A 23,423-nucleotide genomic window follows, 5' to 3' on the forward strand; every position below is an offset into this window, starting at 1 on the left:
AACATGCCTCCTGATGTGATGTGTGTCTTAGCCAAGTGTGTGTGCCTTGCGTTTTGTGTGTCATCCAAAACAAAACATCGCGTGCGTGATCCCCAGCTCACGTGCCCGGCCAATCGCCCTATCTTTGATGGTCATGCCGGCCAGGCCCCCGGAGTCTAGCCCCGATCCTCGGCAGAGCTAACTTCGCCCAGCCGCAGTGATTATGCGGTTCTAGTGCCATGCTCACGCCTCCCCGTCGGCCACCGCCGTGATCGGGAGGTGGGAACAGGAAAAGTCTTCGCCTTTTATCGGCACACTTCGACCGCCTCCTCGGGAACGTCCACGTAGATAACAAGGGAACGTTCTTCTAGACTTCTAGAGAAAGCTTGTCGTCTTCCCATTGACACGTAGATCGCCCTCGTCCGTCGCAATGGCTCCCGCTCCCTCCTCCATCCTTATCGTTGGCTCTGGCGTCTTCGGCCTCGGCACCGCCTATGCCCTCACCCAGCGTCCCTTCTACTCAAACACCTCCATCACTGTTGTGGATGACTGCGCAGGCCAATTCCCTCCGGAGGATGCTGCCAGCGTAGACTCTTCTCGTATCGTGCGAGCCGACTACTCAGACCCTCACTACGCCGCGCTTGCCGCCGAGGCCCAGGAACAATGGCGACAGCAGGGTGACGACGAAGTTGGTGGCCAGGGAAGGTATTCGGAGTCGGGCTTCGTCCTCTGCGCAAGCCACCCGCCCAAGGACTTTAACCTCAAGAAGTCCGGCATGGACTATACCAAGGAGAGCTGGAAGAACATCGAGTCCATCGCCCAAGCCACGGGTCTGCCCACTGATAAGATTGAGAGGCTGGAGAGCACAGAGGCCTTGCAGAAGAAGCTCGGAACAGACGGTTATCCCGGCGATTGGGGCTACTTCAACGGTAACTCTGGTTGGGCCGATGCCGGAAAGGGCATGCAGTGGCTTTACAAGAGAGCCAATGCCACTGGACGGATCCAGTTCGTTGACGGCAAGGTGACAGAGCTTGTGACAGAGGGCGACCGGGTCGTCGGCGCCAAGCTGAGCGATTCGAAGGTTCTCAATGCCGAGGTGGTGATGGTGGCTGCAGGAGCCTGGTCCGGCTCCCTCGTCGATCTGCGAGGCAGGACGGAAGCCACTGGGCATGCCGTCGTGTACATGGACATCACAGCGGATGAACAGAAGGCCTTGGACAACTACCCGGTGGTATTGAACTTGAGCACTGGTCTGTTCGTGATCCCGCCGCGAAACCAGGTCCTCAAGATCGCCCGCCATACCTTTGGATACATCAACCCCGTCAAGATCACCAAGGCTCTCCCTCCGTCGCCCACGGACAAGCGAGAGCCTTTTATCGCATCGCAGCCATACACCGCCCGAAACGACGCTTCGAACCCTCTGCCTACCGAGGCCGACCGAGATCTTCGCCGAGCACTGAAGGATCTGACCCCCGTCCGTGGTCTGGAGAACAGGCCATGGAAGGAGGCTCGCATCTGCTGGTACTCGGACACACGCGACGGCGAGTGGCTCATCGACTACCACCCAGGCTGGAAGGGTCTCTTCGTGGCGACGGGCGACAGCGGACACGGCTTCAAGTTCCTGCCCAACCTGGGCGACAAGATCGCAGACGTCCTGCAGGGTCAGGGCGGAAAGCTCGGAGACAAGTGGCGATGGAGGGAGATTGAGAAGGATGGCGTGGGAAGGGAGACGGACGGTGTTTATAAGGGTCTGATCACCGAGGACGGAAGTCGAGGTGGTCGCCCCCTTGTCTTGTGCGACGAGCTGGCCAAGGGGCGGGCTCCGATTGGAGAGCCAAAGGCTAAGCTATGATAGAACATTAGATGGCCTAGATCGTTTAGATTGGATAGTGTACAGATGAAGCGTTAATAGTCAAGAATAAACTTGTTGTTTTGCTGGACAGTCAGGTCATGATCGAGTGCATGCACGACAAAAAGACGAGGCACTAGTACACAGGAGTCTGCGTGTTATCTCTTCACGGTAGCTGTAGAGTCGAAAGAACCAGGAGACACAACAGGTCTAGAGTGTTTCCTTTCTTATTGATGTGTGTATTTAATTGTTTGATATATTTTATCTGAATTTACTTAAAATACGCATCAAGGGTTAATTGACCTCCTCATTGTCCAGGAGTCTCATTTATTTTTGTTGATGCGCGGTGTAGGGTGAGCCTCCCTCCAGTGCGTGTCCCGCTGGAGCCTTGCAGCAACAACGCCCGGGCCACTCAGCTGTCGCCTTGCCGTTATGGGTGCTTGACCTCAACGCCAAGCAAGCTCTCAAGCTTCTCTCGTCATCCATCATCGCAAACATCAACAGCCACCCCCAGCGCCTTCCCCCGTCAACCCCCAATCTCTCACCTTACGCACGCAGTCGATACATACACCGCCAGTTGATACTCTTCCCGATAAAACACTCCCGCCCGCCGCCATCATGGGCTCCGATCCTCAGTACGCGAAATGGCCACTGCTGCCTCTCTCGCAGCACGTCTTCACTCTCACAAACGCCTATGCCTCCAAGACGGCCCAACAAGCCGCCGTCAAGGTTCTGCAAGATGCCATCGCCGAGGACAAGATGGCTCCCTTCTACCGTTACCTCGCCCATCCCCTCGACGGCGTCCTCAACACCATCGGCGAGGGTGGCGCCTCTGCTCCCGGCAGGCCCCTCAGTCGAAAGTCGAGCCTTGTCGGTATGGTCGCTACCAAGCCTGCTGCCACCGTCATCAGCCTTCCTTGGGATGAGGGCTTGTATAACCAGCTGAAGGAGGACAATGACCGCGAGCTGCAGGAGTTCCAGAAGGAGGAGGATGAGGCTGTTGAGCAGGCTGGTGATACTGAGATCATGGCTGCCAAGGGCAAGCGCGCAGAGTTCTGGGCCCGGGTGGGCGACAAGGTACATCTCTAGAACTCAAAGCGATGCTCTACGTATACCCGCTAACACCCCCCTAGGACAAGGCCATCGCCGCCTACGAGAGCGTCTTTGAAAAGACGGGCATCCTCGGTACTAAGATCGACCTCGTCCTCGCTATAATACGCATGGGCCTGTTCTATGGAGACAAGCCCCTCGTAAAGAAGCACGTCGAGCGCGCCAAGACTCTGGTCGAAACGGGCGGTGACTGGGATCGCCGCAACCGCCTCAAGGCCTACGAGGGTCTTCACCTCCTCACCGTCCGATCCTACAACCTCGCCGCCCCGCTGCTGCTCGACTCTCTCTCCACCTTTACCAGCTACGAGCTCTGCACCTACTCTAACCTTGTTGTCTACTCGGTTCTCGCAGGCTCCGTCTCTCTCAAGCGTGTGGACTTCAAGTCCAAGGTTGTCGATGCCCCCGAGATCAAGGCCATCCTCGGAGATGGCGAGGACAAGCTGCTGGCCCTCAGCGGCGCCCTTAGTGCTGGACCTGGTGCCGATGACACCACTGGTGTCAAGGCCCCTAAGACTGCCGCTGTCAACCTGACCACTCTGGGCACTAGCACCGACCAGCCCGAGGCCGAGTTGGCCATCGACTTTAGCCCTCTGGCCCTTCTTGTCAGCAGCCTGTACAACGGCAACTACAAGACCTTCTTTCGATCTCTTGCCGAAGTTGAGGAGCAGTTCCTAAACCAAGACCGCTACCTTCACGAGCACAAGAGCTGGTTTATCCGTGAGATGCGCCTGCGCGCCTACCAGCAACTGCTCCAGAGCTACCGCGTCGTTGGTCTTGAGAGCATGGCCAACGATTTTGGTGTGACCGTCGACTTCCTCGACCGGTAAGTTACCCTTCATTAAATGTGAGAATATACTGACTTTTACCTCCAGTGATCTCGCCCGCTTCATTGCCGCCGGCCGCATCCCCTGCACCATCGACCGTGTCACAGGCAAGGGTGTCATTGAGACGAACCGACCCGACGACAAGAACAAGCAGTACCAGGACGTGGTCCGCCAGGGCGATCAGCTCATCACCAAGCTGCAAAAGTACGGCCAGGCCGTGCGGTTGAGGGGAAGCGAGAGGGCGTAGAGCTGAGGGGGGAGCCTCTGATATCATGCCAATTACGCAGGGTTGCTCTGGGCGAGGATGGGAAAGGAGGGATTGCTCATGCCCACTACCTATTTGTTTGACTGTATGATAGATATGGATTAGACAAGCCATTGCGGTAATAGATTGGCTGGTGTCCCGGTGATGAACAAAAAACATGGGCTGATGCCCACGTCAAGGCGTGGTGGTGACAAAAGATACTTATCTGATGAGCACATGTGTTGATGTAAAATAACTCAGTCAAGGCCATTATCACCATCACCAACATGGCACGATAGGCGTAGACCAGCAAGGGGTCAGTGCATCACGACAACCCTCGAGGTAAGGGATGAACTTCCATGGTATGGACGCTAGATTGAGCCTCTATTAATCCAGATCTATCTAGCCCGACGCTAAAATGTTTGCATTTGTTTGTTTCTCTTTTATTTGTGACCATAACCTTTGACTAACCCGTCTCTTTTTCATGACATGCCTCCACACACCATGGGCCTCATGCCACGGACACCAGGGCCGAAGACTTCGGCCCCGAACCACCGAGACCCCTCTGGCAGCAACCCCGCCATGGTTCGCAGCGAAACTCTTGGCAGGGGTTGAACCGGCGACGCGCAGCCAATGCTATCGGCCGCTTTATTGGTACTTCTCGAGGAACTCCTTGTGGAACTTGATGATGCTGCCAACCCACTCGGTGCCGGGGGCCAGGAAGGTGGTTCGGAAGTGGAGGGTGCCCTCCTTCTGGCCGAAACCGGCGCCGGGGACGACGCAGATACCGGTGGCCTCGAGGAGGCGCATGCAGTAGAACTCGTCGGGCTTTCGGCCCTCAGCGGCGGCGGCCTCGGCGGCCTTCTCGGGGAGGGTGATGGTGGGGAAGAGGTACATGGAGCCCTGGGGAGCGGCGCACTCGACGCCCTCCATCTCACCAAAGGCCTTGTGCAGGGCGTTGGCACGCTCACGGAGACCCTCGAAGATGCCGTTGTACTCCTTCTGGTAGAGCTCATATGAGGGCTCACCCTCCTTGGGAGGGTTGACCATGAGCTCAACGATGCACTGTCCGATGACGGGGGAGCAGAGCATGATGGAGATGAACTTGTAGATGTTGGCCTCAACCTCGGGGTCGAAGTTGACGAGCTCAAAGTAGCCACCACGGTGGCCACACTCGCCGACCATGCCCTTGGAGATACTATGGAGGGAGGCGAGCTCGAGGCCGTCAAACTTGCCGGGGTTCTCCTCCTGGAGACGTCGGAGGACGGCCTTGAAGCTGTGGAACTTGCCAACAAAGACGTTGGTCTGGTAGACCTCGTCGGCCATGACGACGAGGTTCTTCTCGTTGGCGAACTCGAGAACGGCGCGGATGTCCTCCTCGGGGAGAGAGGCACCGGTGGGGTTGCCGGGGTTGATGATGACGATGCATCGGACGTCGGTGCCCTCGGCGACGGCCTTGTCGTACGAGGCACGGATGATGTCGAGGTCGGTTCCCCAGTTCTTGGACTCGTCAAGGAGGTAGGGGACAGCCTTGGCGTTGAGGAGAGCGAGGGTGGCAGTGTAGAGAGGGTACTGGGGGATGGGGATGAGGATGCCGGTGTTGGGGTTGGCGCAGATTGTGTGGAGGAGCGTGTTCACACCGGACGAGGCACCGGCGGAGAGGTAGATCTTGGAGGGATCGGCAGGGAAGCCATCACGGCCTGGGAGAGTTAAATGGGGCCCTAAAAGGCAATCAGGGGGCTCACTCACGCTCAATGAACTTGGCGACGCTCTCGCGGATAGCAGGAACACCAGTGCTGGCGCTGTAGGCACCGACAGAGCCAACCTTGCTCAGGAGCCACTTGGCACGCTCAATGACATCGGTCTTGTAGCCGAGGTGCTGAACGAGAGCCTCCTCGCTCTGGAGGAGCTGAGGGTTCTCAAGGATACTGGCGACCTGGCGGAAGAAGGTCAGGGGCTTCTGGTCGAGCTGCTGAGGGTTTCCGATGTTGGCCGAGATGACATGCTCGAAGGGGAGGTCGGCGGCGTCGCCAGAGGCAATCTTTGCTCGGTACTCCTCGGACTTGACAGCGAGCTCACCGCGGACGGCGTACTTGGCAGCAACAATGTGCTGGTTGATGTTGTCGACTGTCAATCTCATTTTTGCGGTGGTGGTGGAAAAGGAGCAAGACTGATGGTGGGGGAGCAAGATAAGAGCAGAAGTTTTTGGCGGGGTAGATTTATGAGGAGTCGACGCGAGTAAGGGTCGTCGCGGGGTAGTAGTCGAGGTAGCAGTAGCACAACTAGCACGGGGACCGACTATATATAAGGCGAAAAAAACATCGAACGAGTTAGCAACATAATCACCCAATCTTGAACAACGAGGGAATTTGTTATTGTCAATGCTTTGAGGTCGCAAGCCTCGGGCCAAGGGGGATTAGACCAGACAAGGATGAGATGATCGGTGTGAGTAAGAGAGACGTGCGCAAATAGAGAGGGAGAGGGAGAGGAAGCATACACTGTAGCACTGCGGGGGAAGACGCTGCAAGTTCGTGTAAGAGGACACGAGAACCGGAGGATGAAGGAGTAGAAGTGTAAGAGGGAAGGGAAAGGAAGGGTCAACGAGAATGAGGGCGGAGCCGGATACAAATAGAGCGAGCAGCTCGGGCAATAACGCAGAAGCTAATGTCTAATGGAAATAGACAACAAGCTCCCGTCGTCAGAGGCAGCAGCAGTAGTTGCAGCAGTAGCAGCAGCAGAAGTCGCATCGCAAAGCAAAGCAACAAAGCAAAGCAAGCATAGCAACGGCTAATTGCCCACCATCACCACCACTCACTCTCCACCCGCAACCACATCACCACGTCTGGGGGTGGATGGGGGGGACCCGGGTGGGCTGCGGTGGGTGGTCTTGAGACGCACGACGGAAAATCAGCGCATTTTGTGGGTGGCCGGTCGGTCGCCTGACATGGGACTAACATGGACGAGCGAGGCCATCCGCAAAAGCCAGCCCTTTCGTCCTCGTCATGGACAATGCGGCGCTCGCCCCCCCCTTGAGCCGGGAACATTCTACAGCGCTACTGTATCCCGCGTTGCCTCACTTCAGGGCCAGGGCCCATGGTGAGTTCAGGGCACCCCCCCCCTTTCTTCCCCTCCGTGGAGAGAGCTGCGTGGGTGTGGGCATGGGGCATGGATGGATTGGGGGGAAGAGCATGGATGGGTAGGGACGGGCAAGGGACGGGGATTCAAGGTCCGGACCCGGATCCCCGGAAAAGGACCTGACGAGGGGAGGATGTACGGTGCAGGAAGCTGATGGGTAAGGGTGAAACTGAGACAGGGCGAGCCGAAACGGCATGATCATGATGGTTGATGCTGATGATGACGACCTTTGACACCATCCAATTGACGAAAGAAACCAAAAAAAAAAAGATCCCGGTCCCCGGTCACCTCGTCCGAAGGAGAAGCTCGGGCTCGGAGGATCCCGAAGCGATGCCGGGGTTTGCTCGGGGCTAGGCCACCGCTCTCACCCATCAGATGGTGCCGTGCTTCGGGAGAAAGCGACTTGTAAAAGAAAAAAAGGCGGCTGAAGAAGGGGAGGGGAGAGGGGAAGGGGAGAAAAAAGATAAGCTAGGGACGTGGGAACAAGTGGGCAGCGCGTCGTGCATGCAGTGCAGAGCACAGCGGGAAGCGCGAATGGCATGCCATGACATTGCCAGGACGAGGAAAAATAGCAGATCCAATCGAACGCCTTGCAAGATTCGCGGACCGCTTGAGCTAGATCGCGCATAGGCGCGGCCGATGCCTCGGTTTTGTGACTCTCTCCGACGTCTTCTCTCTCTCTCTCTGCGTCTGGCATCTCTCTCTCTCACTCTCACTAGAGCATCTCTTTCTGACTCCCGCATTGTCGGGACCGGCCCGGCCATACAGACGGAGGCGCAGATGCAGGTGCATCGCCCGAATGGATGGGATGGTTGGTTGGTGTTTGTGCCGGTAATTCTTCTTCCCATCACCCACACACACACACGCAACGTACAACAAGCTCTCTTGACAAAACGTACCTGATGAGGCGGGGCTCCGCCAATGGCTCATCCAACGCTGGGAGTTGCAGGCGAACGTGTTGTCACTGCTGCTGATCATCGACGACCTCAACGGCCGCTGCTGCTGCTGCCCTCGCACCGCCTGGCCGAGGGACGCCGATGTGCGACGCGCCAACATGTCGGGTTATGTTACGTACTCTATGTGTCCTTTGGGTTCGGAGATGGTGTGCCCGAGGCGGAAGCGTGGAGCTGATCGGTGGAGAGAGAGAAGAAAAAAGGAACTGGGTTCGTAGGTAGGCAGTTAGTTGAAGCTGCCTGCTGTTGAACTGGTTGGAGAAAAGGTTTGGTTTTGAGGCTCAGGAAACTCTTGATAGATCTGAGTCGAAACAAAAAATCTTCAACAAGCTCCGATATAGGAACATTGGGGGGTAGTGTAGTGACAAGGACAAGCGAAGCGAGAGACAGCTCTTCCGGCGGGAAATTAGAAAAAAAAAAGGCGAGTCTGGGGAAAACCAGCCATGTCTCGTCTCGCCTCGTCCCGTGGGGGGCTAGCCATACATACCTATGTGTTGAGACCTCTTCAGTCACCGCAACTCGTAGATCCCGATGTCCACCTTGCGGAAGCTTTGATAAGAAAGGGTGGAAAAAACGACGGAGCTCGGCGCGAAGCGAGGCGAAATTGGTCAAAAGAGGGGAAGATGGATGAGATGAGATGGGGACGGAGGGTTTGAGAACGTGATGCAGCTCTTCCGGCCAGTGGTAGATCGTGGCAAGGAGCTACAAGTACATAGTGTCACACGGGCGTCCCAGATGATAAAGCACAGTACAGTAGCTTTACTACCTCCCTAGGTAGTTGTGACGCTCCTCTCTGTATTATATCGCTTCGCGCGCACAACTGCCCGATATCCATTCCAATCCAGTGAGTGTGATACAGCATTGCGCAAGGCGGTAGGGCCGGAAATGCCGGTCCCAGACCCTTCTGGACTCGGGACTTGTGCTGCACCCTTATCTCTATTCTCTGACATTATTTGCTCCTATCGTGTAGCTCTGCAGGTTGTGATAATTGCTTTGTGTCTGATGTGCTGACTCTGAGCCTTCTCATTGGTCAATGGCCCAGCTCAAGTTGCAGCACTAGGCCCCTCGGTGAAGCTCACTCACCGAAGTGCTCCTCACAGGTGAGGAGGGGGTGTCAAGCCGGCACTACGTTGACCCGCCTCCCGACAACCTCCGTCCTCCGGAAATTTCCCATCCAGCATCACCGGCACCCATCCCACCAGACAAGCCATCCAATCCGAGTCTCCCCTACGCCTCAATCATCATGGCAAAGAAGGGTAAGGAAGCTTTCCCTGGCGCATTGGTCGTCCAATTCTTCTGATTGTGACAGCAACTGACTCAATTCCCTCTTGCAGCCAAGGCTCGTTTGATGCATGTGCGCCTCATCTCCATGGCCATGACGGGCTTCTTCTACACCTTCAAGCGCCCCAGGACCGCTCCCATGATGAGCATGTTGAAGTATGATCCTATTGGTATGTCTCACTGCAATTGCTCTCTCTGCTGTCTTCTGTGCTGACATGGAGACACAGTCCGCAAGAAGGTCTTGTTCCTCGAGACGAAGAAGAGGAAATGATATCTATTCCGATCCTGCTCCATGATACCCACGATCCGTCGGTTCCGCCTCGAGAGAACTGATCTGCCCAGGTTGGCCAGAGAAGGGGAGAGAGGGAGAAAAGAAAGAAACGCTTTTCCGCCCATCGCGGCCAACACCATTTGTAACACTATACGACAGAGCATTGTTGGAGTTTGGGCCCTTGGATCACCTCGCCTCACGAGATGCGACGTACATGTACATCATAAACCACAATTTCACGTTACACCATGCATGACTGCAATTGATGACATGTCTCTGAAGCACAGAATTTGAGTCCTGAGGTGTCGTGCAGTTTGTATTACGGCTGAAGATATCACTGTAGACTGGCTCTTGATAAGTAGGTACATTTGATGGTCCACATCTTCAGTCTCAGTTGTCTCCGCCTCGAGATTGCCAAAATACTCGGTGTCAGCCTTGCACTGTCCCACCATCACATCTTTGAATGTCATCACCATAACAATCATGCACCGGAGCCGTTGCCTGTTGCCCTGATGATGATGAAGTGGGGACTTCGCCTGCCTCCCCGGATAATCGATGTATAAACATGTTGAAGATCTCATAGCAATAGTAAACCGGCGTGGTTGCCTGGCCCGTAATCATCGATGCATGGCCATGTCGTCGTGTGTCTTCCTCCAGTAAGAATGGCAAAGGCGAAACTGTCGACGATCGATAATGATGATGTGATCCGTAAAACACTCCCATCTCGGTAAGAATGACAAAACCGAAACTGTCGACGATCAATGAGGATGTGGTCTGTGAAACGCTACCATCTCAGCCAGTCGGCCGTTGAACGCACTACTTGCTCGTTTTTCTGAAGTCGCATTCCGTGACGAGACCATTGTGTCGCAGTGGTCTCAATCCCGGGCTGTTTGTGATAATCATGGGTAGAAGGTTGCGCCCGACGCCCTTCACTTCTTGCCCTTGCGGTGTCCCCTTTCCCACTCATCGTACGTAGTGAAGGGTGCCGAAGGCGAGAGTCTCTGGGAGTTTGCAGACGTCTTCGTCACGCCGCCGGAGCGGGCTCGTATAGCCGAACGCAAGCTTTCGGCATTGGCAGCACGCCGTCGTGATCGCTCTTCAGCAACTGATATCGTCGTTCCCGCTGACATCGAGTCTGTTTTGGGATCACCCACAACGGCCCTTCGACCGCGCCGAGGCCCGTCATCTGGTTGACACCATCGAGTTGGATTCTGAGATCCCCGATCACTGTATCCTGCAACTGGCAGTGTGCATCGCGCGTTGCAAGTCCCCCGATCTCTTCAAGGACTCATCGAGCCGGACGCCGAGATCCTCGGGGGCAACCCCTCCTTGCTCAAACTCCCGCCCAAGATTGCCATTGATTGCATCTTGCTGATCAACCATGGACTGAAGCTCAGGCAGAATTCTGGTATGTATTTAGTATATGTGAATGCAGACAACGGCCAGAGAACCACGTACCTTGCAAGGATGTTATCCTTGAATCTGTCGCCTGCTGCCGTCAGATCAGATGGGTTGATTCGATTGTTTGACAGGAACCACAAGATTGCATTGAACCTGCTGGGATGTTAGCAAAGTCAGCAAGCGGTTTGTACAACGTACTTGGAAAGGAAAAGATTCTGTTGATCCTGGAACAGCTGTTCCACTTGGTCGATGTTGACATTCTGTTGGATGCTGGCCCGAAGAGCAGCTACGGTCAGCCTCTCATGGGTGAGTTCGTCTTCTTTGTTTGTCAGATCTGCTCGTAGCTGCGTCAGGTCTGCCTGTAGCCGCTGAATTTCTTCATACTCTATTTTATAAAAATAAAATAAATAAAATATTTATATAATTATTTTTCTTATTTAATAATATTATACTATACTTTAGAATAGTTATAGAGATATAGAAATCAAGTCACAATGCTAAGCCAATAGCAGTCCTATTCGCGGCGTTGACTAACATTGCCACGTTGAGCAGAATGCCTCCATCTCAGTACCTCCTAGGCATGCCTGACTGAATGTCATGCCTCATCGGACTGCCTGGTTTCGTCGTACATTTCGGAAAAGACCAAAAGAGCAGTCATCATGGAGTTGGCAGCCTTTGAAACGCCACTGCCAATGACGACAGATAGCATGCACGAGAAACACCAAGACATGGATCTAAATATGGCTCATGGCGCTTCGCTTGACAGAGTCGAAACGCACAGGCCACCGCTACTTTGCTCCCCTGACGCATCCCAGCCGCCGTCTTCACGGACCCAGCATGAAAGAGTGAAACGCACTTCCAACACCAACGACGATCCCGTTGGCGATGCAACTCTCTGCCCAGGGCTGCAGCCCGGGAATGACCAATCCAGCCGCCCATCACAGAGGAAAACTCTAGAGCCGACAATGTCCCTGCATCAGTCACCCTCTGGCGCGTGACGACCAACAGGCGTCTCCGTCGTGGGAACGCCCTTGCGGAATCTCATTGGACGGACCCCTGACATAGGCGTTGCCGCTCGGCGCTTCGAGGTCGGCACTCACCAATCACAAGCGAACCCACCGTCGGCTGTTGCTATTTCGCAGTTCCAAGTCCTGCACTCGAGTCTCGGCCTTGTCATGGGGATCCAATGATAACTCGCCGTCATGAATCGCAAAGTTGGGAGCGACGTTGACTGTATCATGGGCTGGGCCACTACGCATGTGGGGAGCAGGGAAGCAGAGATATGCGAGATGGATGTAAATACAAGTGGCTGTCCCAGCACGGGGCTTCGTGCGGGAGAAAAAGTTCACTCTATCCATCCCACTTACACGGTCTCGCAGCTGGCTTCGACTCTTCAGGTTCTGTGAACCGTCATTTCAGTGCTCTTCAACAGCCCAGCTCCAGCCATTGGCATCCAAGCCAACGACTTCTGCTCCAAGACACCATGTCGACCACAACTGATCCCTTCCCTCTGGCTTCAGAGAAGCCGTATGGCGACGACAGTGCCCCGGATGTCGATGCTGGTACTGAAGCAGGTGCTTCCGGCGATAGCTCTAGCAACTCTGTCTCCATCTCTCAGGGTGGCATGATCGCCATCATCGTCGTGGTCGTCTTTGTCAGTCTCATTGGAAGTAAGTGGTTCCTGCAGTGCACGTTTCGGGTTTCACGTGCTAACTCTCTACCAGTTTCTACAGCCATTCTCTTCTTCGTCGCCAAGAAGCGTGAATGGAAGGTCAAGGAGACAATCAGGAGATCAGCCCGCAAGGTGGTTGCCGCCATTACACCAAGAAGGTCCGAGTTTCCATCTTCAGTCAAGGACTCACACTCGCTCCGGAATCGTACACGAATCGATGACGACGTCCCCCCAACACCTGGAATTCGGCCCGAGGATCTTGAGAAGGGGCTGGCCAAAGCAGAGGCAAAGCGGAAGGAGAAGGGTTGGGGACGCAAGTGAGGACGAGGAAGAGGGGGGATCTTGTTGCGAGACTGATGCAGTTGGCAACTGCGGTGGTACAAGGTACCAGGTACGAAGGAAGTTGTGTCACTCGTTGGGCAGCACGGGCAGGGAGGGTTGATGGCAGACTTGATGGGGGACGATGGGAGGAGGAACAAGAGTTGCGGTCTCAGGCGTTCTACGGCGGACAGGATCCGGGTATCATCATGTATAACTAGTAACCTCCACGCATGGGCTGTCTGATCTTTGTCTCCGGGAGCGAGCAATAACGCCTTTGCTTTTTTTGATAATGAAATTCCAAGCGCCTTTTTCCCCCACTGCATCTTACATCCGTCTGAACGTGTTGGAACTGGCGCTTCGTCGAGCACCAGATCGCTTCTCCCTGGGTGGGGGTGCGGCCTCCTCCTCCTCTCGCTGCCTCTGTTTCTTCTTTGACTCGGGAACAAATGACACTTGCCGCTCGCCGACCACCTCTCCTCGAGCCTTGTTGATCCGACCCGACTTCTGCTGTCTCGAGCCAAGTGCAGTGTCCCTGACTGTTCTGCCCTGGTTGCTGGTAGACGACACCCGCATTACCACATCGTCCTTTGACTTCTTTGGTGCCCTGATTTCATCCTCTCCCATATCGTCATCACTAGACTCCTCATCAGAGTCCTTGCCCTGATACCGAGTCGGAGCCTTGGGATCGACTGGCTGATCCACCAAGGTGCTGGGGTTGAGAGCTCGGAATTCTCCGCTAGTCTCATCAATGGCAAAGGCTTCATCCTCGAACAGCTTGCTGAATCGGGAATCGCCAAGAATGCCAGCCTTGGTGTCGACTTCTTCTCTGTTCTCCTGCTTCTTGAGAAGCTTGTCCACCAGTCTCTGGTTGACCTTGACCTTCTTGGTGCCCCTGATTCTGCTGGCACGTTCCTTTTCGACCTTCTCCTTGATACGCTTTGTCCTCTCCTCTTCCCAGACGTAGGGGTTGGCGATCAACCTAGCTTGCTCGTACAGCTTAGATGCCACAAAGTATCCATGCATGTATGGCCGGAGCAAGTTGGTCTTTCCAATAAGATGAGACAAGCTTAGCTGCTTGAGCTCGGGCAGCGTCAAGAACTTGTAGTTGTCGTATGTTTCCGTGTGCACCTCTTCTGCCATCTCCTCGACCATGTTGTCCAAGAAAGAGCACCATTTAGGGGCAGGGCCAAGCTGAGGAACGAAGAATGCATGCTGTTGTTTGCCTTCGTTGGCAGTAAGAAGCATACCGGTGTCCTTACACCAGGCGACATCATTGATGTCCACAAGAGGCTCCACGGATGTCCAGGGGTCTCCCGTCGTCTCATCCCAGACCTTGATGATACGCTTATCGGCAGAAAGAATCTTCTTTTCTTGCGAAGCGGTAGTCATATGAATGAGTTTTTGAACAGGGAAGCCATATCCTTGATCCTTCTTCATAAGGGGTACTGGCCGTCGTAGGTCGAAAATTTGCATCATGCCACTGGACGAGCCAGTGATGATGGATAGGCCTGAAGGGCTAAAGTCGAGTGCGGTGACCTCGCCTTCATGGCCTCCGAGTAGAGCAACTCTGGACTTAGACCGCGGATCCCAGAACTCGACAGTTCCTATTGAGGTTCCAAAGGCCATCAGGCTGTGGGTATTTTCTGCGATTGCTGCAGTGTTGACACTGCCAACACCAATACCTCCCTGCAAGCCACCACCCGTCATCTCATCATCGCCACCAACCTCAATTTGGTATGATTTCATGAAACGTCCCAGTTCCAGGTTCATTCGAAAAACTTCGCCCTTGCCATCGGCATCCAGACCAACGGCCGGAACAAGAGCTTCAGTCGATTGCCTATCGTAGACAAGATCGCGACCATATCTAGGAAGACGGACTTCAGTGTGACAGCCCATAGGGGTATGAAACTCGAGACGGCGATCGGTCTGAAGGTGAAGAGATTTCGAGTAGTCGGATGAGAGGAGGACGAAAGAGTGGTTGAGAGAGTTGGTGTGGCGGGCGAAGGACAGCGACAGCTGAGGTAGGTTGTGAACGTGGATTTGAGGCTTGTATGTGCCAGTGCTCATGATCCAATCGCCATCCTCGCTGACCCGGATACAGTTGCTTGCCTCCTCGAACTCGAAATCCTGCAGGAGCTCGACACGGTTCTGGTACTCGGCATCACCCTTCAAACTTCGCTTTCTGCGCCGGGCAAGCCAGTCTGGAAGGGGGCGAGCTGTGGACGCCCCAGAGATTGTGTAGACGGGAACGGTTCCCGGATTGGAAAGCTTCATGGCCGCGAATCGCAAAACGAGTCGTGTACAAAAAGCTTGGTGTTGTAGGTAACTGGCAAGTTTTGCGATTCGCGACGGGAGCGCAGGGTCTCAGAAAAAAATCAAGGTGAAGAAAAACTGCGCCCCACATCCACGGTGAGCTCGGTAGGTTCGGTGAAGATGTCCCCGCTCCTATCCGTGGTCGGCCATTCGAGCTCCGCATATCCCGGCCCTTCGGGATTGGTCCCTACGCCCCTGTATGGTTGAACGCCCAAGCGCTGACGTCCCCTAAGATCCAATCCCCGACCCCCTAAAACATCCCTAGCCAGTCCCCTAGCTAACCTGGTTGAGCCCGGCTGGTCGTTCCGCAAAGTCCCCCCATCCCAGCTGAGGCTCACTGGCCCTGGCCCTCCGCGCGACGGGCAGCCTCCACCGAATTTCCATCTCCGCCATCCTGCGCCTGCGACATCATCAACATCGAGCTGACCGACAAAGCCACATCATCATCAAATCCATTCTCATGCCGATAATACTTCGACCAGTTCTCAAGGCATAGCCTCTCTCTTCTTCAGTATCGGACCCAAAATAGCCACGACGATCGAGCGACTACAGCTCTCCGTGGCGCCATCCCGAGCTGCTCGGCCCAACACTCTCGCTCGTTGAGATGGAGTCCGGGGAGTCTGCTGCTCCAACAACCATCCTTTTCACAACGATATTCAGAGGATCTCTGCGTTAGCCCGTCGGTCGCAATCGTGTAACAAGACCGTGTCCGAGCCTCGAGACGAAACGACTTGCGCCTCGTCGCGGTACGTTGTCGTACCCTGAGCCGCAATTCACGGCTTGCGACTTCGGGGCGGCGAGCAAGTTGCCGAGATGGAGACCGGCGAATATGAAACGAATACCCTGTCGATTGTAGGTTCTGGATGTCCTAGAACTTATAACTTGCTAACTCGAACCTCCGGTAGAATAATATCGCGTCCATTGCCTTTCGCATCTACGAGCCGTCCCCCGACCAATCCCAGAGCTTCCAATCTTCCGCTCTTGAGATCGAGAGCATCCTTCGTGACCAAGGACGACTCGTCTCATACGATACCAATCGACTAGGAATATGGATTTTTCAAATCGTGAGCAAAGATGGCGCAACCGATGCCGTCAGCCCTGTCCCAGGCGCCACCCTCGAAGTTTGCGGATATACGCTTGGAATGGTGGAGGAGGGCACACTCGAGCCTATGGCCCTGCAAAAGAGCCGCATCCCGGGAAACACTACACAAAATCCTGCGGCGAATCCCCCCTCGGCCAACCCTACTACGGACTCGTCTCAACGGAACTCGATGCTCTCGCCGACGCAAGCTATGGGCGGAAACCTGCAAGAAGGAGATGCGCAGTTATCAGCTCAACCTACTGAAACCAAGGCGGCGCAACCTGTGCCAAAGACTATTTACGAGAATTTCATCGTTGCCATTCTTTTTTCAGTATCATTCGCGTTCTGTAGCCGATCGATGGCTGTTCCGCTCAACTATCGAACTGTCTTGATCCCTCCGCCGCTAGGCGACGCGAGTGAGCAAGAAAGGGGCTCTCTGCCAAGCGATCCAGTTATTGGGACATTCAAGACTTATCTCACAACTACTGGCTCCCTCATCATCAGCCTGTACTTTTCATACTGCAGAAGCATAGCATCAGTGGAAGACGCTGTTTCAACGGATCCCATTTCGCCAAGCAGCCCGATCCTTGCTGCCCCCTATGGAGTTTTGGCGACGAAACAAAGTTCAAGCAACGGCGATCACGGCTCAGTGGCTGACCATAGCCTATCTCAAACACCAAATACACAAGCAGTGGCCGTTAGAACAGTTGTGGATGCCCAGGACTCCATTTGGAAGCACTCATGTCTTAGAGCCCTCCAACACTGTGGACTCAACCCTTCCAACTTCAAAGCAGGCTCCTGGATTAATCTGCTGATTTCGAAGCCACCTTCTCCAGACGCGGAAAATGACCCAAAACGGACACGCGCGACAGTGCCTTGGCCAGGGGCTCTTTGCTTTCGGAAAAGGCCGCTGGAGGTTTCCACTACTTGCCGGATAGGAGATACGATGCTGAGTGGACATGAGGAATGCCATGATCCCTTAGGAAATGCTCGAGGATGGTTCAACTCGACGTCAGAAAGGGAAGAGAAGGTCTCAAAACGAAAGGCAGAGCGAGTGCTTGCAATCCCAAGGGAAGTCAACAGTGGCGAAACCCAACCCCAAAGAGTCAACGGGCAATCTCCCCTGACACTCCGACGACCCAGCACAGCGGCTGCTGGGGTCATGTATCCCACGCCTCCTGATGCGATTCAGCAGCATCTCGGCGTGACACCTTCAATAGACGGGACAATATCAAGTCCTGGCAACCCACCTCCAACTGCTGCTGCTGTTGACATCGATACCGCAATGCCAACAGTGACGCCGATGGCCGACCCCGATAACGACGGATGGGATGGGCATCACGAGTCCAAGAGGGATCGAAGTGACAGCAATCTCCTGGGCGAGTCTGAGAATATCTTGAGCGACATGGGCGAAGATGTCTTTGGCGACCACAACATTACAGAGGATGACTTTGACTTTTTCGATCAGCCTGACGGCAACGACCTGGACATCACAATGGGAGACTTGCAGCCAAATCCTATCCCGCCCCCTCCTCAAACTCTGCCCCCTGTGGTAGTCAAGCAGCCGGAGCCTCCAAAGCCCATCGAGGATCATACAGGGCCCAAATCGAAACCCGGGGTTGACGACTCTGTCTTTGCCAAGCCCGAACTGAAACATGCTCGAAGTTCACTAAACGATGATCACCGTGCAAAACCTGAGCGGCCCAACTCTACCAAACGAGGATCAAGCCCCTTTGACCCAGCAACAGTGTTCAAGCGCGTCCGGGCGTCGTTAAGCAGCCCTGTACAAGATTCTCGCAATCCTTCTCCGATCGCTCGCCGGAAGAGCAGTATCTTTGAAAAGGTCGAGTTTGATCCAAAGCTCCCTTTAATTAATAAAAAATACGAGCAAGGTGGTGCCTTTGACTTCTCAAGGGATCAAGAGGCAGAGAGGCTGAAGCGCGACTCCAACACTCTTTCGGATGCCGAGTACTTGGAACGACATGGGAAGTTGAAGCCGAGTTTGAGGAAACTGTCCCTTCCTGCCAGCACTTTCATCAAGGGCTTCACAGGGATGGACGTCTCCAACAACACGAGTCCTACGAGGATAAACGGGAACATGTCGGGTTCCGAAGATAGTGATCTCGAGTCTGATCAAGAGGATTCGAGCTCCATGTCAGGGGGTCCTACTTCACCAGTCAAGTCAAGTGTGAAGCGGGCGGTTGTGGACGACGATGTCCTATCTCAAGCTACATCGACGAAAGAGGCGGAGCTGAGCGAAGAGCCTACTGAGGAGCAACTTGCGATAGAGTTGCCAAGGCTGTCGAAACCGGAATCTCCTGAGTTGTTGCTCTCTCGATTCTTTTCAGAGCCAGAGCCTCTCAATGTTGATATCGGACTCTCAAACCAGGACTTTGTTGAGATTGCACAAATCATTACGGAGCAGGCGGCCACCGGACGCTTAGAGATTGGTATTGACCGTAAACCCGACGCAACGACTGGGTTGACGACAATAAGGGGCCAGGAAGTCAATGTTGCTCGCACTTCCCTGCAACTTCTCCACAGTGTCGTTCCCTCGAGCCTAGGAAGTGCATCGCCAGTTCGGTTGAAGGGACTTCTCGACATTCCAGACCTTCCACTTGTAGGACAGCCAAATCGTCTCCAGCCTAGACCAGCTCCAGGCAGAGATCCCAACTCGGAACAAATGCGGCCCAACAACTTGTACCAGATTCCCGTACCCCATTTGGAGGTTCGTAGGTCAGAGACGAAGTTATCTGTGCTTCCCTCGTCAGTATCATTCTGGGAAAGTCTTGGACTGGCACCCTCGTGGGGCACCAAAGACATTGCCTCACTCTGCATCTTTCCGGGCTGGAAAGGCATGCCGGATCATGTGGGGACGTTCCTCGACCGTCTGAAGAGCGTGTACGAATCTCTAAAGCTTGGAACCTTCAACAAGCTAGCGCTTTCTGGGGAGATGAAAGATGGTGTCTTGCCGTACGAGGTTGATAGGATCTCGACCTCTCCGGATGCCACCATTACAGGCCATGGCTCTGCCCTTGTTGAGAGTATGGAGGTACTTCGAGGTTCCTTGTCAGAGTGGAAGTCCAAGCAAAAGAACCTGGTGATTTACTTTGTCTATTCACCCGACAACCCAGCTTCTATCATCGAAGCATGCACAGCCTTCTACCGCTGCTTTGATGAGTATAGCGATTTGCTCGCAACTCGTCGAGAGACTCCACAGAATGAGTTGGTGTTACAACTTGTGTCTTCGGACTTGATATCATCCACGACATCTCTCGTCATCCCGAGTCCCTCAGAAATGATCAAACTCTGTATGGAAACGTACGATCGGTGTACTTTGTTCCTGGACCCCGAGTTTGGTGGCCCTACACCTGCTCCAGCGATCATGCTCGAGCAGCCTCTGCCTCGCATCATCGATTTCAAGCTCGGAAGCACGCCCTCCCAGTCTCTTATGCATGAGAACTCGTGTCTCCATGTTGGATATGCTGAGAGTCTGGACGGGCGGTGGATTACAGCAGCATGGACCGATAACCGTGGACAACAGCAGGCGACTGCTTCCTACTCCGTCACCAGGACAAGGACCCCTGACCGATCCACAGCTCAACAGAAAGCGGCTATCTTGGTTGAGATCTGGGCAACAACACTGGCTATGATGTCGATCTGGAAGGTCCACTGGCGAGTGGTTGTGACCAAGTCAGGACCCATGGATCAGAGAGAGGTTGAGTGGTGGCAAACAGCTTCCAAGCTGGATGACAAGGCCTCCTTCACCATGGTGTTGATGACGGTAGACACCAACCCATCCCTTCAACTTATACCACCAACAGTCAAGATTCCTCACACAGCAACCTCGGCATTTTACTCGACACCTGTCTCAACACCACAAGCCAGTATCGTCTCGCCGGAGCAAACCACAACACCAGCAACTCCAATGCGTGACAACAACCCCCCAGGTGCTACGCCTGGTGCTGAGAGTGCCGGCGAGATAGATGGCGACTCGTTCCTCATCGACGCCACAGATCAGACTTGGGGGGCTGTTGTCGGACACAGATTGGGCAATTCCACCACTCTGCTCGAGGTTCGACCAGCACTTGTGAGCGGCTACCTTATCAAACGAACCGGAACGAGGATCGAAGACCCGCCGGTGGTGATGGAGGTCAACCTCGTGCATACCGAGGCCACCCCACGGGCGTACGAACCCCTACTTAGAGAGATGCTGTGTTACTTCAGGGGCCTGGGGACGTTGGCCAGGGCGCGAGGCGTCGTGGACCGTGAGATGGATGTGAGACCCTGGCACATTGCGGCGGCCGAGAAAGGCGTGCGAGCGCTGCATCTATTATTATGATTCAATACAGATACAGTACAAGTATAGGCATTGGGAGGCGTCACTCGATCGATAGTTGGCGGGTGGGGGGTGTTTTGTCGGTGTATGGCGTTTCTAGCAAGTAGTTCTGGTGCATACATACAATTGGATAGGTAACTCATCATCATGCAAATAAACCTCGAATATGTCATTTTTACTCGAGTTCCTTGTCTGGCAATGGCAGTGGCGCAAGTTTAAAAGGAGTGTATGTGCATGTATTTGTGAATAAGTATCGTACTCTCGTCGTTGATGTCGTATCCTCAGAACTAATGACCGTAACCTTGAACTTAAACCACCCGCGAACAAAGGGAAAGGGCAAGGGAAAAGCAAAGAGACAGAAAAAAACACGCAATAACATGTTGCAAGATTGTTGGTCAATCTGTCAGTCTCGCAACTGCGGTAACCTCGAAAACGTGTCATGATGATTCAGAGAAGATCAGTCGTGTGGGTGGAAGGGGAAACGGATGTCGGAAAAACATGGTGACTGTTGATTCGCTCGTCGCTCGTCCGTGGAGAGCTTCTGTACTTGATTCGAGACTCGCTCGAGGCTTGAGTGAGGGTGTGTTGGTTAGGTAGGTTAAGACGAGACTCCAGCCCCTGCACATGACAACAACGTCTTGCAACGTCATAGTTAGTGAATGGCCGTAAAACACAAGCCTCGTACGCGCTTGTGGGTCAAACAGGCCCTCGACAAGAAAGCCGGGTCGTGTATTTGCCTCTCGGACAATGGATGTTGTCGAGTGCGCAGGACTTCGCCCTTGCTTCTCGTCAGGTGGGCGAAAGAAAACGTCAAGTAATCACTGGCGCTTATGGCCCGTGTGATCAATATATTCCTCACTTCGAAGATGGTGATATGTCGAACGTGGTTGTTGATGTCGGAACCTAGTGGAACGTATGGGTTGAGGTTAAGTCGGAGGATTTGTGACCCCCCTTGTTTCCTGCCCCCCCTGGACAGTGGATTAATTCAGCTGACTGTTAAACCTCGATGATAAGTTCCTCTGATGGAGGGTGATCGGCGCACCTTACCTTGGCTCTCGAGACCAAAGGGAAGAGGGAGTTCCAGGAAACAATGGGGGTCACAAACCCCCCTACTTAACCTAGTTGCTGAAGGATTGGGAAGCAGGGGCAGTGCCACCGCTTCGTCGCGAGAACAAATTCTCCCACAGTTTTTGGCCCATGATCAACCCGGCGTTGGTACCTGGGTACTGGGGGAGCGGGTAGATGGCGATATTCTCCTTCCTCTTCGGAAACCAAAAAGGACCAGGGCTTCTCATCTCGCTCTTGATTTCGATCTCAACCCAGTAAGCAGGGGCCTGAACCCCATCTTGCGTCCAGCCGTGGCCGTTGTTGCCGGGATAGAATGTCATCAGATCGTTAAGAGAGCAACCAGCTTCCTCTGCAGCTCCTTTGGTGAGGTAACTCAGCTGCATCCGTGGGTTGTAGAAAACGTCGATGGATGCCCATTCTTGGTTCGGTTTCCTGATCTTGACAGACTGAAACTGGACAGAATTCAAGTCAACGGTAGGTTGAGGTTGCTGCACCCAAGTCTGTGGGCTGAACGTATTTGTGTTGTTTGGTGCCTGCATAGAGGGGTGGTTGGTGTAATGCTGGCTTTGGGTGCTCCAATCCCCGGCTGATAGGGAGCTAGGTTGGGCCCAAGTATTGATGGTGCCCGGATCGATGTCGGATGTGCCTTGGTCATATGACGGATAGCCATAGACATTTATATTGTTGGTGTTCATGGTGTGGAAAGTTTCGGGAGTTGGTTGCTGTGCATTGTATCCGGAAGTAGTGTCGAGAGGGAAGAGGTCGAAATCTGGGCTGAAGACTGGTTGACCGTCCGCCTCAGGCGGCCGGTATGCTGCGGTGACACGGTCCCCGGAAAAGCTCACAGACAATGCTGTGGTACTTTCAGTTGTCGAGTATGAGGGTGTATCCAAGTTCTGTGTGCCCCCTGCTGGCTGACTGGGCGAGGCCTGAGCGGATGCAGGTTGCTCTGGTTCGAGCGGCTCCCTGGAATTGAGATACCTTTCCAGCTGTCTAGTGAACTGGGGACGCAATAGTTCTCTCTGTAATTGAGACGTTCTCCTCCGGGCTGGGTTGCGACGCCGAGCCTCCCTCATCTCCTCCTCAGTCGGTTGGGTTGTTATGTGGTTGAGTCAGGCTGAGAGAGGTGAGAATACATGACACCATTAGATAGCTAGTGCAGGTTTGCATTCCTAGGAAGCTGTTTAGAGGGAGCTTTCTTGCCGGTCCCGATAGACGGGGCGACCTTTAAAGCTCAGGCCGGGCGTAGCGAGGGGGGGGAAGAAGTGAAGGAGGAAGCCGATAATTGGACAGGTAAGCTTGGAGATTTATCAATTGACAGCCATCCCCCCTCCCGCAGATTCAAGAGCCTCACTTTCTACCCAGCCCGCTAAACAGCGTCTGTATGTAATTCCCAAAGGGAGAAGACCAGGTAAGGTGGACCAGGCAACCCGGGAGGGTCAGCAACGGTCCTCCTATGCAGGGTTTGAGGGCTCAATTTGAAGCAGCCCGACCATATAATGACAGCTTCGGATACAATGCCCGCAACCCCGAGTGCTTTGGGCCTCCACGTGTTGCGATTTCCTACGCGCTGAGCTCGTCA

At 54.3% G+C, this 23,423-nt stretch overlaps 8 protein-coding genes across 8 annotated transcripts; 5 read left to right on the plus strand and 3 right to left on the minus strand.

Moving 5' to 3' along the window:
• Positions 1 to 376: 376 nt before the first annotated feature.
• Positions 377 to 1,918, plus strand: NECHADRAFT_67391 (uncharacterized protein). The gene has a single exon (XM_003052572.1). The coding sequence runs from the start codon at positions 410 to 412 to the stop codon at positions 1,829 to 1,831; it is 1,422 nt and encodes a 473-aa protein (XP_003052618.1). The 5' UTR covers positions 377 to 409; the 3' UTR covers positions 1,832 to 1,918.
• Positions 1,919 to 2,446: 528 nt separating this feature from the next.
• On the plus strand, positions 2,447 to 4,177 carry NECHADRAFT_67396 (uncharacterized protein; the record flags this gene model as incomplete). Its single annotated transcript, XM_003052573.1, has 3 exons — positions 2,447 to 2,905; positions 2,962 to 3,761; positions 3,811 to 4,177. 3 exons carry the CDS (start codon positions 2,447 to 2,449, stop codon positions 4,007 to 4,009), a joined length of 1,458 nt encoding a protein of 485 aa, XP_003052619.1. The 3' UTR covers positions 4,010 to 4,177.
• A 477-nt stretch (positions 4,178 to 4,654) lies between these two features.
• On the minus strand, positions 4,655 to 6,146 carry NECHADRAFT_77801 (uncharacterized protein; the record flags this gene model as incomplete). The annotated part of the gene is made up of 2 exons (XM_003053078.1): positions 4,655 to 5,706; positions 5,756 to 6,146. The coding sequence occupies 2 exons, from the start codon at positions 6,144 to 6,146 to the stop codon at positions 4,655 to 4,657; spliced, it is 1,443 nt and encodes a 480-aa protein (XP_003053124.1).
• A 3,178-nt stretch (positions 6,147 to 9,324) lies between these two features.
• NECHADRAFT_73519 (mitochondrial 54S ribosomal protein YmL39) lies at positions 9,325 to 9,925 on the plus strand. The gene is made up of 3 exons (XM_003052574.1): positions 9,325 to 9,350; positions 9,429 to 9,545; positions 9,603 to 9,925. The coding sequence occupies exons 1-3, from the start codon at positions 9,338 to 9,340 to the stop codon at positions 9,644 to 9,646; spliced, it is 174 nt and encodes a 57-aa protein (XP_003052620.1). The 5' UTR covers positions 9,325 to 9,337; the 3' UTR covers positions 9,647 to 9,925.
• Positions 9,926 to 12,530: 2,605 nt separating this feature from the next.
• Positions 12,531 to 13,040, plus strand: NECHADRAFT_36669 (uncharacterized protein; the record flags this gene model as incomplete). The annotated part of the gene is made up of 2 exons (XM_003052575.1): positions 12,531 to 12,717; positions 12,772 to 13,040. 2 exons carry the CDS (start codon positions 12,531 to 12,533, stop codon positions 13,038 to 13,040), a joined length of 456 nt encoding a protein of 151 aa, XP_003052621.1.
• Positions 13,041 to 13,364: 324 nt separating this feature from the next.
• Positions 13,365 to 15,314, minus strand: NECHADRAFT_35871 (uncharacterized protein; the record flags this gene model as incomplete). Its single annotated transcript, XM_003053079.1, has 1 exon — positions 13,365 to 15,314. One exon carries the CDS (start codon positions 15,312 to 15,314, stop codon positions 13,365 to 13,367), a length of 1,950 nt encoding a protein of 649 aa, XP_003053125.1.
• A 1,154-nt stretch (positions 15,315 to 16,468) lies between these two features.
• NECHADRAFT_59159 (uncharacterized protein) lies at positions 16,469 to 20,950 on the plus strand. The gene has a single exon (XM_003052576.1). It carries the CDS (start codon positions 16,496 to 16,498, stop codon positions 20,774 to 20,776), a length of 4,281 nt encoding a protein of 1,426 aa, XP_003052622.1. The 5' UTR covers positions 16,469 to 16,495; the 3' UTR covers positions 20,777 to 20,950.
• Positions 20,951 to 21,891: 941 nt separating this feature from the next.
• On the minus strand, positions 21,892 to 22,536 carry NECHADRAFT_77805 (uncharacterized protein; the record flags this gene model as incomplete). The annotated part of the gene is made up of 1 exon (XM_003053080.1): positions 21,892 to 22,536. One exon carries the CDS (start codon positions 22,534 to 22,536, stop codon positions 21,892 to 21,894), a length of 645 nt encoding a protein of 214 aa, XP_003053126.1.
• Between the last annotated feature and the right edge of the window lie 887 nt (positions 22,537 to 23,423).

Source organism: Fusarium vanettenii (assembly GCF_000151355.1).
Source record: "Fusarium vanettenii 77-13-4 chromosome 3 genomic scaffold NECHAsca_2_chr3_3_0, whole genome shotgun sequence".
In the NCBI taxonomy this organism is placed as follows: Eukaryota; Fungi; Ascomycota; class Sordariomycetes; order Hypocreales; family Nectriaceae; genus Fusarium; species Fusarium vanettenii.

Bases quoted from the DNA above. Each gene is read 5' to 3' on its own strand.
- NECHADRAFT_67391 (XM_003052572.1), top strand. From the start codon at position 410: ATGGCTCCCGCTCCCTCCTCCATCCTTATCGTTGGCTCTGGCGTCTTC.
- NECHADRAFT_59159 (XM_003052576.1), top strand. From the start codon at position 16,496: ATGGTGGAGGAGGGCACACTCGAGCCTATGGCCCTGCAAAAGAGCCGC.
- NECHADRAFT_73519 (XM_003052574.1), top strand. The intron at 9,546-9,602 runs GTATGTCTCACT...ATGGAGACACAG, and splicing joins GTTGAAGTATGATCCTATTG to TCCGCAAGAAGGTCTTGTTC.